Source organism: Cupressus sempervirens, chromosome 7 (assembly GCF_028749045.1).
Source record: "Cupressus sempervirens isolate cs-2001-9-10 chromosome 7, ASM2874904v1, whole genome shotgun sequence".
NCBI lineage: Eukaryota > Viridiplantae > Streptophyta > Pinopsida > Cupressales > Cupressaceae > Cupressus > Cupressus sempervirens.
The window spans coordinates 858,544,946-858,557,853 of NC_143124.1; the positions used below are offsets into that span (position 1 = coordinate 858,544,946).

Sequence of the window (12,908 nt, forward strand, 5' to 3'; positions counted from 1 at the left end):
TGTAGAAGAATCTCATAATCTCAATCGTCAAGGACATTTCCTTCAAGGGCCTCATTTTATCCATCTTGACCATCAGGGTCTTTGGAGCTACTATTATTAGATTGAGTCTGCACAAAATTTGATAGCATGTGTAAAATGCCAACTTTATTTTCCTGTTAGAACATCCTCAATCATAAAGGAAAAGATCAAGGCAAATAACCTTTATAGTATGTATAGAAATTACAAATAAGAGAGAATACAATGAGTAGATCAATGTAATACTCAAAGACAACAAGTACTTATCTCCACATGAATGGAACATCTTCCCTTTAAAGATGGTTCAAGTGAGAATAGAACATTGTTTATCATTTACCGTAGATGGTTCAATTGAAGCCCATTAGGATCACATAGTTGCATGAATTAAAGTCCTCTTGATTGTTACAATTTATCGATCATTGAAGATTCCATCACAACATCGTTTACTCCCTCTGAATCAATATGATCGAGATCACCGAAGATTGACTGAATCACATCCTCTATTTGCTCCCTCTCTTTCAAGGTTGCCTCTAATAACATGTTAGTCTCCCTTTTAATCTCCCTACTCCTGTAGTAACATTCTCAGAGGAAAAGATCAAGGAAAATAGCTCTTATAATACATATAGAAATATGAAAAGAGATACTACAAAAATAAATACGGTAGTTAGGAAAATATAATAATTTGAAAATACTTATCCCTCTCCTTATCTTGAGTTCAATGTGATTATCATCCTTATATTGACATGGATTCACTTTTCTTCTTTTCTTATCGTGCAAGTATAAGTTAGATTTAAGGTAAATACTAAAATATCACCCAATAATAATTATAACTTGATTATTTTATTTTACTTTATTTACTCTCTTCCTTTTCCTCGATAACTTGTCTATATCGCAAGGGAACTCGCATCGAAACTCAAACATGTAATATAGTAAATCCCTTATAAATTTGTTTGACCAAAAATACTCATATCATTGTACTACATCCATAAAAGTTAGTATTCGTACCTTTTATCATCTTTTAATTACATATCACCTTTCATGTTCACAAGGATCAAATGCACCTTCAAAAAATTTAGGGCTCGAATTTTTCCTCTTGGTTTCTATTACATACCTTAAGCATGGGCCCATCCATATGAATTTGATTTAGTTTCCACGCCATCCACGCCAACCCCTTAGTACATGTGACTGGCATGTAATATGAGTCAAAGTATATACTTGATTTTCTGCCTCGGATTCATTTCCGCTATCAAACAATAAGGATCCCCTTGATTGTCGTTCAAGCTAACAAAGTTGTCTATTTGGTCTGGACTTTTGTCCGTGTGGAATCCACGTCAGCACATTGGACAGGGCATTCCAATCGAAGTCACCCTCTTAATATTTTGGTGTGTTATTGGTGGAGTCTTCTCGGACTTTTGCCTCTTCCACACAGGTGTAGATCACACATTCCTGATTATTTCTGTGTGTGCTACTCATTGCTATATCTGATCATTGTTTGTAGAAGTCACAGTTCTAAATTTATACCAATGAAAATATCCATATCAAACCCGGAGTATACTGCAATATATACTGCACATAATAGATACCAAGTCCATTGATAAATCCCATCACTTATCATTACTGTTTATTTGGTGGAAATTGATTGCTACTTACAACATCTTCAAACTCTCATGATAATCATTTCAATTGTATTAAATCTGCCTTTCTGACTACCTCCAGTACCTATGTGTGTCTTCACCATGAGTGCAGATCCTTATATTGTTCTCTTGTGGGTCTCTATATCATTGACTCTGTGTGATTGCCTCCATTGCATGCTCCCAATAGTATTTCTTAGCAATACGTTGGAGTTGGACATTCTACGGGCCCCAAATTTATTGAGATGCAATTCCTGAAATTTTATTGTTGTTGCTGCTGAAGATTTCCTCCTCTATCCTATTCTGAGTATCTATCAATAATTATTGGCATATCAAGGGTCCAATCAATGGACGGTAATAAGATTAATTGCTGCGTTGATCATCTTGAAGTAGAGATTTCCTTAGCACCATTTATGATGTATGTCACTGTATTTGTGTGTTCCAGTCTTGAACGGTTGCTGCTCAGCTTGAGGGATACAATACTCACTATGGAATCATAATAAGAGTATGTTCGAAGCCTAACTCAGTGAAACCTGTTGGTCTCCATTCAATGTCCCTGGACTATGCAATTTCTATATATATATATATATATATATATATATATATATATATATATAAAATTTATTTTTTCAGTCTTTGCTATGATTCCTGCCTATTATGGTCTCGGTTCCCTATATTCCTCCGTATCTAATGAACCGGTGTGGTAATCAAACTATTTATTTGAATAAGAAAACAATCCAGTCATAGTAATGTGACTTCAGTGGTAGAAGTGTTATATATATTCCACGAATCCTAATAGTATGGATGATTTTGCTTTTGTCGTTTTGACAAGTTCCATTATGACTTATTAAACCCATGCCATAAATTTGATCTTTGTAAAGTAATAAATATCTTTATTTCCTCATACCATTACATAGCAAGGTATCGGGTACGACAAGATTATTAACACCCACTTTACAAATACATGATTGTGGTCTTTGCTCCAACTAAATTTGAAATTGCATGGTTACACAAGACTTTCAAGATTCTGATCAGGCCCCTAATAAGAATTTGTTTTGACATTGCAAGCACTGGCAATTTTGAAGTTTTGGAAATGAATTCTAGTTTATTTCTGCAGTCCCACAAATGTGGGAGGATGACCTTCTCTAATGCGTTTTCAAGTGGTAGTTCTAAATAGATCCAGGATACACCCTGACAAAAAAAACTGCCAACATGCAAGGCATTGCGGATGCTGGAACTGACAGTGGAGTTTGGCATTTACATTCACAATGTCATTCAAAAAATAGACATAGTTATACCTCTACAAACTGGGTTGGTCTTTGAACTTGATTGCATTTCCTGTGATTTAGTCTATCTATCTTTCTTTCTTTTTCTTACATTCACAGCCTACTCTGATACCATGTTAAGTAATTTGGATCATTTTCTGCAAATGTACTAACATTGCCAATGTGATTGATGATTTCCAAATGCAAATTTGGATCTCATATAAATATGAGAGAAGGAGACATGTCTCTTCAAGAGACATGAAGAGACATGTCTCTATAGTTAATCACCATTTAGTTAATAAAACTATATGTATAACTCACCTTTAAACATATATATAATATTAATATATTAATCATATATGTAATATAAGATTATATTATTATAGTATTATATAATAATATATAATGCATAATATATATGATATATATTATATTACATATATAATATATATTATATGTAAGATACTTATTTAAGGATAATTTATCATCAATTAGGTAGCTCTGATAAAATCAATCCGACAGAGGCTACAACAAAGTCATGTCCCGTAGAGACATGTGGTGGTGAAACAATTACATTCAAGAACTTCATAACACAATAGTCTCTTCCAATCATAAGAGCCCAATTAGTTAAGTAATTTATGAATACATAGATGTCTATACACACACACACACACACACACACACACATATCAATAATATGAGACATAAAACAATGTTCATATAAACCATGAATACAAATACTCAATGTAATGAGTATATCACTTTGACTAAAGCTATACTTCAACACCTCCAATATTCACCAAATCTTCCATGAAGAACCCAAAACCAAACCAGTGCTGGTGTATTATCACAAAATGACATAAAGATGCATGTTCTAAGTCTATAATGCACATTTCAAACTTTTCCAACACCTTGCAAACAGTCTGCTATATTATTCTAAGAGTGTACCATGACTGTTAACAACATTCTTAATTTCCTAATTCTTGAATATAATGTTGCCAAATACTAATCAGAGGACCTCGAATAGCAAGAATTAACTACGAAACAGTAATAAGCATTTTAGGGCATACTTGGAAGGAGAGACCGACTTTAAAATTAAAAACAGAAGAGTTCTATAGCAAAAAAAAGTGTTTTTTCAGAATCTTGATGTTGATCTCATCGGAGATGCCCATCCATCTCAAGGACTTCCAAGGCATCCCCAACCGTCCTCAAGATGTATGGTCATCCCCAAAAATCTTGACGTCCCCGAGATTATAGGATGCCCCTTGTAAAATTTTGAAAAGGGGGGTCAGGGTGAGGAAATCTCTTGGCCATCACCCCATCCTAGAAACATTTCCAATACAAGGATGAGGGTTTTTAGGCCGAGGAGGCCTCGACGAGTAGATAAGATAACATAAATTTATTAATGTCCAACAAGAGAACACAAAGGATCTAAGGGACTCAAAGCATACAAGGGCAACAACCAAAACAAGAACACCAAATGATGACCATAAAAGGTAAAAAAAGGAAAAACAAAGGACTCGTAGGGAAGACTAGAGGTCCTTCCTGGGTGGGAAAAAGTCCAAGAGCGAAGGATAGGGTCCAAGGAAAGAGTGAGCCCTGGACTATCCCAGAATACCACTAGAAGTGGAGTGTCATGCCGAGTGAGCTCGCTATGAGGCCTCACAAACTAGAGTGTTGGAAGCAGGAGGATCAAGCGGGCGCTTCATACCCTGGACAGAGTACATCGGCGAGAAAAAGGAAGTGATAAGCCAATAAGAAGCCTACCTTGAAGGGAATAGAACCAGTAAGGTGTGATCATGAAGCCACATAGCCTCCTAGAGGTATAGAGCAAGGCATCATTAATAGATGTAATTGAAGAAAGATAAAAGAGGCCTCCATTGTTTGAACAAGCAGTGGAACCTCCCCTGATCTCGTAGTAGATGGGGCACCGAAAGATAAAGTGAGTCTTTGTCTTGATCTCAATCAAGGCACAAAGGCAGCAGATCCGGTCAGCTCTATCAATCTGGTGATCAGTCTAGATGTAGAGTCGATGAGTCTCGATGCGAAAGGAACCCAAGGAGATGTAGAGGGCATGGCTCCAACGTCGAGACAACTAAATAGGGCACACAATGACCCTATCCTAAATGTCCAAAAAGTGCTCATCATAGAAGGCCATCCTTGGCCATAGACCGCCCGAGGAGTTGCACTAGGTCGTAGTAATTTACTGCTTGTAGATAAAGTCTGACATGACCATTCAACTGTTGCAAAGAGGGAAGGAGGTGGGTGGGAGCATCCAAAGAGTATTGGAAGGGAGGGAGACGATCAATCTCAATCCCAATCAAGCTAAACAATGTAGAAGCTTGTGCATACCAATAGCGGGCTCTACCACCGAAGTCAGATCCTGTAATAGTCTAAGATGAGCAATAGGCCAAGTAAGAGTATATGTGATGCCCATCTACAAAATCTTTGAAGCTCCAAAGACAATGAAAGAACAAGACCAGGTCCAAAATTGGCACCGAGTCAAAAGGGATGAGCCCCAAACTTGGCCACAATAATATTGTGAGGAGTAGACCAATGACATATGATGGTGCACTGAAGGAAAATGATTTGAGCCCTCTCAACATATTTCCAATCAGTTTCCAGAAGAGAGGGTCCCCACAGAAAAGAACCATAGAGCAATTGGTCTAACCAAGGAGTTCAAGAGGGATAGCTTGGACATAGTATCTTGAAAGTGATATCTAAAACATTGTGTCTCAATCATAGCCAAGGAGCCGACTAACATTGATATATATATATATATTTCATAATCTATTTGATAGACCAATAATCATAATCTGGTTCAAGTATAGGTATGCACGTACAACATTTTTTTCCTTGGGTATGGGTTTGGGTACACACATGTACACACACACATGCATGTTCAAAAAATGAAGTAATAAATATAAAAAGAAAAGTGAAACTAATAAGTCCAAAACTGCCAATAAAATTATAAATAGAACACCTCATATATCATATTCACAATTTCCAAAAAAGAAATTACTCAAGTCTCAAAATGACATTACACAATGAAAATACAATTTACTATTTGACATTTAATATTCAAATTTTCTTCATTAGAAGCATCATACATAGTCTTGGGTACTTCATATTTTGCTTCTAAATATTTAAATAAATATTTAAAGCCTTAATATAGAAATTCGCTTGGTATGTTCATACAGAGATTTGATGAGAATTTTATATTTATACATGTTTTATTTCATATGCATTCACATATTTTAGTATACTTGCTTGGGTACCACCCTCAGGTACATGCTGAATGCTCGTGTTCACTGTGGATTCTTTGCAAAAGGACCCACGGAGAACTGAAGCACCTAGGCAGAACCCAAGAAGAAACAGTACCTGAACCATACCAGTACCAAGTCCCAGACCTAAATAGCGAAACCCAGTAACTGAGCTCAAAAATATTCTACTAGCATATTCTATATCAGCTAAGAGGTCAGAAATTATTTCAAAAATTATTAAATTGAGCATTATATGTTTGAATAGTTTCTTTAGCTGCTCATATGACAAATGTTTGTCAAAATGTCTACATCATTCCATGTCTTCAAACTGTTCGCGAGAATGTTTATGATCATACATAAAGCTTCAGCTGATCTACATTGTAGAAACTCAAAATTAATATTATTTGTTGTTCTACCAAATGTTTGATAAAATCGCTGTGTGCCAAAAGTGTGATTTGAATATTTAAATCAGACTTCAGCTCAGGAATTTTTATTTAAGCAGATCAACAATCTGGTTAGCAGCATTTTGAAGCTTTCCATGTCAAATCAACAATCCACTCTATTATATATGTCAGTAGTGGTATTTGTGTGTAAATTTACTTAGAAATTAATGAGTCCATGTTATTCTTAGAGTTTGAATAATCATTCAAGTGTGAAATGGATGCATGGCAGCTGTTAGTCACAGTGCCTATGAGATCAATTGTTATACATAGATTTTCAGAAATACAAATGTTCCACCAAGTGCTTGATGAAAGCTTTGTGAGCAAAACTTGAGAGCAATTCCAAGTTTGTTGTAATTCTTTGGCAGGGACACTACAGAGGCACCTACTGTTTATTGGACTCTTTACTTCACAATTCCTGGATAGGATACTAGAGAGCATTGGAAAGATTGAATAGGTCAAAAGCATCATTGAAGATGTTAAGCAAGTTAACAAATTTATATAAAACCATACTTGGATCCTTTCCTTCATGAGATGGTACATGAATGGCACAGAGCTTGTGCAACTAGGATTGACATGATTTATCCACTTCCTATAAATGCTTGTAGCTCATAGTATTTTTATTGGAAAATAGTAGTTGAAGTGCCATTTTGGAATTTGAGTCCCAATAGTCGAATATTTTCAGCAATGTGGTCATGAACTATTGTAGTATTTTCTTTAGTTCTTGTCATGTAGGCAATTACAGAATCATTTATACATAATTTGTTTGTGGTGGAGAACAGCAATCAAGGAGTGTAAAGACTTACAAAGGAATATTGTCTAATATTGCTTATTGATGTTCAAACTTCAGACTCTGGGTTCTGCAGGTCTCTTATAAATCTAATTTGGACAAAAAAGCTATTAAGCAATATCTCATTGTAGTATGTCAATTTACATCATATTATCTCATTAGGTAAACAAAAGCATGTACCATTATGGATTAGTTGTGAAAGGTTTAATTTTTGACCACGTAGAATCAGCTAATTGTATGCTAAATATGAAACAAGTTAAAGAAAGGGTAGCAGATTTGTCAGAATGATTTGACAAGAAAGGTTTCCCTTTCAAGCAATCTCTCTTCTATATCCATGTGTAATAGTATCTCATAATATAGAATCTACCACTTTTTCAAATATATATGGAATGTATGTTCATGTTCTGCCTAACATAGGGTGTCCATGCTAACAGATGGAATAAATGCCAGTCCAAATTTCATTACACCTAGTTGGGGTATCCAATAAAGATTACAATTCGCCTTCTACTTAGATGACTTTACTAAATTTATTCAATGTCTTTTGAGAATCATATTCTCATATTTTTAATATGATATGTCTCTTTGATGCAATATGTGAAATATAGATCAGGCAAACTGCCACTGCACCAAATTTTTAATTGTATCACGGCATTGATGCTCTATATAAGAGATCATGTTCTGTAGTAAATGTCAAGATGCATTAGCATTACTGTCAATTGTACAGGTGGTGATTATTTGTGGTGTACTTGTAAGAATTTCAAGATATACAGAGACAGATTAGTGTGGTTACATCAAAATGTACCCTCCTTCCAATTAGGGTTTAATGTTTCTTCTATGATATAAAAAGAAAAAGAAGCAATCCCTTTCACAATACCTAATGCATATCCTGGATGCACCTCTGATGTTAATGGTGCAGTTATACAAAACTGCAACATAAAATGGTACAATATAGTCTGTTCAAAGCATCGCATATGAAAGAATGCAAAGATATATTCTGTTCTCTTCAAAAATAAAGTGGAAGAATTCACAACTCACAAACAGGATGTCAAAGACAAGCACAAGCAATTTGATTCTGCACAAAAATTGCTATAGAATTCAGTAAAACTGATCAATAACTAACCAGATATTGCTACTGGTGAAAGTCAGTCAGTTCATTAAAGTGACCCATATAATTTGTTTTCTCCCTGTCAATCTTGTGATTCAAGGGGGCTGGAAAGCTTCATTTCTACTCCAGAATAGTTGCAGGACAGCGGAACTCTCTTTGGTTTTCAGGTCACACCGGTGGTTCTTTATGGCTGTGAGGTGGGGGGGGGGGGGGCGCGCAGCATGTCAAAATGGGGATGGAGACAAATAGAGAGAACTCAGAAACAATTAATCACAAGCAATCTCAAATCCAAAAGTTTTGTGCCTTGTAAAATTCTTATGGCTGAGGCCGGGACTTTTCCATTAGAGGCTTCAGCGGTAACCCAGTTACTTAGTTACTTAAAAAATATTGAAAACATGCAAAGATTATCGTTGGCCGAAAACTGTGAAAGGAGAGGCTCTTAACCAAAGGAAGAAAACATGGATGAAGCATAACATTAAATGGCTGGCTAAATGGAACATCAAGTTAAAAGATTGCCTGAACACAAATGCGGACATAAGACAGTTTGTCAAAGGGAAGTTTCAAAATGCCATGTGGAACAATAATATCAGTAGAAAAAAAGCCTATTATATTAAAGAATTTAATCCAACTAGGGAACTTGGCGAAAAACCGTACCTTGGGGCTGCTATTAAAGGAAAGGCAAGGTTATTAGTGGCACAACTGAGGACAAGATCTCATCACCTCAGATGCGAGATGGGAAGATGGAAGAGGCCCAAAGAGACTTGGGAGCAGAGAATTTACATATTTTGCAGGTTTAGAGCGGTTGAAATGGAATGGCACTTTCTCTCAGAATGCACAACATACGACAACATCAGATCTCTCTATGATGTCATCTTGCGGGCGGACAACATGCATAGTCTATTTGAAGGGGATAAGATAAAGCAGACTGCTAGTTTTTTAGTTAAGATACATACCAAAAGATTAGAAATGGAAAGGAATTCGGAAATTATCTAGTGTGGTTGTTCTTCAGTCCCTTAGACTGCTCTGGTCTCGTGGACGTCATTAAAAAGCATTCACTCTTTCATTCAATAAAAATGTAATATCATTAGTGGATGATTGAAGTGAAAATTAGTTTCATACTATAAGATGTGACAACGATTGACAAAACTGGACCCGAATGTGCTCTCCATGTGAACTTTGGGGAAACTGCATCACTACTCATGTCAATTGACCAACCTCTAACCATTCCATCCCTGTGGCCACTCCAAACTATGTTTCTTGCAGCATCAGCAGCAAGGCAAGTTGTAGGAGACTCGTGCAATTGCAAATAAACAAAAGGAGCTGTGTCTTCATCTCCAAGTATGGAATTGCTTTCTCCCCCAATGCTATAAGCTTTATCAATGTCCCAAAACCTGATTCCAGATTCTAGACCAGCCCATAGCCGATTCCCTGTACAGATTATAGTGCAAATAGCCTGGGTATCTTGAGTCTCTCTCAAAGGGTGTGGCCTTAGCTCTAAAAATACTGGCCTTCCCAAACGGATCACTTCACGAGTAGGAACTTTAAAAATTCCCTTCCCTCCTCCAGATGCCACAAACTCTTCAAGACTAGGGGCACTCACTGCACCAAGCCCTTCAGATTTTCTTGTTTCCTGGTGAGTGTCACCAACAAGCTTTGACAGTTTGCTAGATTTCAAATCTACATTACTATCGTTTTGTCCATGAGGACAAACCTCAGTTGCTTCAATTAAGCATTTAGTTGCTTGTTGCATACTATTTGGTTTCAAATTATCAGTGTCTGGCGAAACTTCGCTCCATAGTGTTGATCTAGATTGTTGAATTGCGCTATCATCCAGATGCTCTGGACTCCTTTTTCCTTGATGACCTGCTGAAGACACCCCACTTCCGAAATTTGCTTCCCAAGAACCTAAATCAGAATGATCTTCATGGGCTATTAAAAGATTTTCTATTCCAGGCCATGATTGATTGAGAAACGAATCCATGGACCCCAGCTGAAATTCTGATGAAGATTTGAAAGGATCGTAAGGCAAAGACTGAGAGCTATCTTCACAAGAACCTAGACCAGAATGACCTTCGTGAGATACATTGGCAGGGGCCAGAGCACTAGGCGGACTTCCAAAAGGATTAGCATATTCAGAGTTTAGGCTCTCAGAAGAACATGTGCCGAATAGATCATCTTGATGCAAACTGGCATCATCGATGCCAAACTCAGCAGATGTCTCAGGCTTTGCAGCATCGTCAATAACAAATTCAGGCATTCGAACAGATGCACCTGGCTTTGAAGCCAATAATGCTGTAGAGATACAAACATCAGACAGAAGATCCAGTGGTCTCCGAGGCAACGATGTTACACCATCATATGAAGAAGTGCTTGATGGTCTATGCATAGAATTTGTTCGACTTGACAGAAGATCCAACTTACTCTCAGATAATGACAATGATACATCATCGTGTAAAGAAGAACCTGACGAGTTGTAAATAGATGGTGTTTGATTAGAAAAAAGGTCAACGTAAATGTTTTCCGGCTTTTGTACACACGGTGTTTGATGTTCTGGGTTCTTTGAATTGGATGCTTTGTAATCCATTAGATCCTTAAAGCTTTCCCTCTCTGTTCCAGATTGTAATAATATATTGGATGCAGTTGAAACCTGCTCTATTATTGAAGATCCACATCCCCAAATTTCGTTATCTTCTCCAAAGTCGATCAACGGTGGCATTGAATTAGAAACAGACATTTTATTTTCACCGGATTTCTGTCCTCCGCCAGACATATTTTCTCCAACACAAAACCCCTAAATCCACAAAAGAAATTAACACGCCCTACGTCTTTCGCCTCAAATTCAATTCATCTGAACCCAAATGACAAATTCCACAATTCAGGTCCCAAACTGTGTCAGGAAAGTTTATTGCAAACGGACTTCTGTCCTATACCAGACTTTTTTCCTTCAATACATATCCTAAAATTCCCCTTATTGCAATCTGAATTCATTTTCTTTAAATGCATGTAATCTGATAGCCAATAGAATTCAGATCCTGAACTCTGTCAAAGAATAGATTATCAATGTAATAGAATCATTTGTAAAAACAAATCTGCTTACAATCGAAAACTAAATCCGCAGGCAAATCTTTCTTTATATTTTGTTGAAGAAAATGAGAAAAACCGAAAAACAAATACCTTACCTCAAAGAAACGAAACACGCTGGCAAAAGAATATCCATGCCGTGAATCTTTATGGGATTCTGAAGCGTGTACAAACCCTCGGCCGGCAAGGCCAACTGGGTTGAAGTATTTATTGCCACGTATGCAAAAGACCAAGTAGAATGAAACAAGATTTACGGCGGCTGGCTGCTGAGCGGATATCCTAATTACTCTAATTATTACTGACGGCGCTTTCTTTCCATTTTCTGAGAGCGTTATTAAGATGCCTTAATGGCTTGAAATTTTATGACCGTGTATGACCCGCTAACGGTAAAATACAATTATAATTTTCGGGTAATCTCAATTGAGTTGAAAGATTTGAGGAGTTCTAATGATGTTCACCAGACTAGCGGTCTATTGTATTTATCTGTTATTGTAATGTATTATTGTCTATATATTGGTATCTTCATACCCTACACATTCTTTGCTAAAATGTCACTTTGTTTACACCACCTTTCTACTGCAAAAAATAGAGATCGTTTCCTCCCACACCTCGTTGATGACCTTCCATCTACCAATTTCACATTGCAAGTGATGAGAGGTGGTCCTCCATTGAGTAATTAGAATTTTGACATTTCCTTTAAATGTGGATTCTAAATATTCTTTATCACCATGATCTCATGTGGGAATAAATTCTTTGACATAATAGGTTTTTTCCTACCCATTTGATTTGTCCACATGGTAGTCCTGAATTTCTCTAACACCCACTTTTTTATATGTATGTTGGTGTTTAGGCACTCTTGGAGATTAATGTTCTAATTGTTTAACCACTTGCTATTTTGTTTCTTCCATATCATATGTTCCAACTCCTCGTCGACCAACATCCCCATATTTCTCATTTTTCTTAAATAGCTTAGCAAGCAAATAATTGTCGAGGCTTCGACCAAGAACATGCCTAACTCTGCTGCTAGGATCTCGTAAGGAACCATAGACTTGCTTGAGGTTGATAGTAATAACATGCTTCTGGATTCTTCCTAATTGTCGACATTTGTGATTTGATTTGTTATTCCCCAAACCTCACACTTGTAAAGTATAATTGGGACCACCAACAGGCCAAAGAGCCTCTTCCTAGTCTTCAAATCCCACAGCTCTTCTTTCCTGCATATATTTTGGAGAAGGTAAGAGGCATTCATAACCCATATATTCATTTTGATCTACATGTCTCCAAACTTAATCTGTAATGGAAGTCAAATCCTAGATAT

At 36.7% G+C, this 12,908-nt stretch overlaps 1 protein-coding gene across 1 annotated transcript in view; it reads right to left on the reverse strand.

Moving 5' to 3' along the window:
* LOC149550159 (type II inositol polyphosphate 5-phosphatase 15-like) overlaps positions 1 to 11,897 on the reverse strand; it is a 155,503-nt gene extending 143,606 nt beyond the window's left edge. The window contains exons 1-2 of the mRNA XM_089793276.1: positions 11,689 to 11,897; positions 9,629 to 11,548 (exon numbers count right to left, since the gene is read on the reverse strand). Coding sequence (XP_089649402.1) covers positions 9,629 to 11,279 — 1,651 coding nt within the window. The 5' untranslated portion in view covers positions 11,280 to 11,548; positions 11,689 to 11,897. The remainder of the gene's footprint in view (positions 1 to 9,628; positions 11,549 to 11,688) is intronic.
* Positions 11,898 to 12,908: the final 1,011 nt, after the last annotated feature.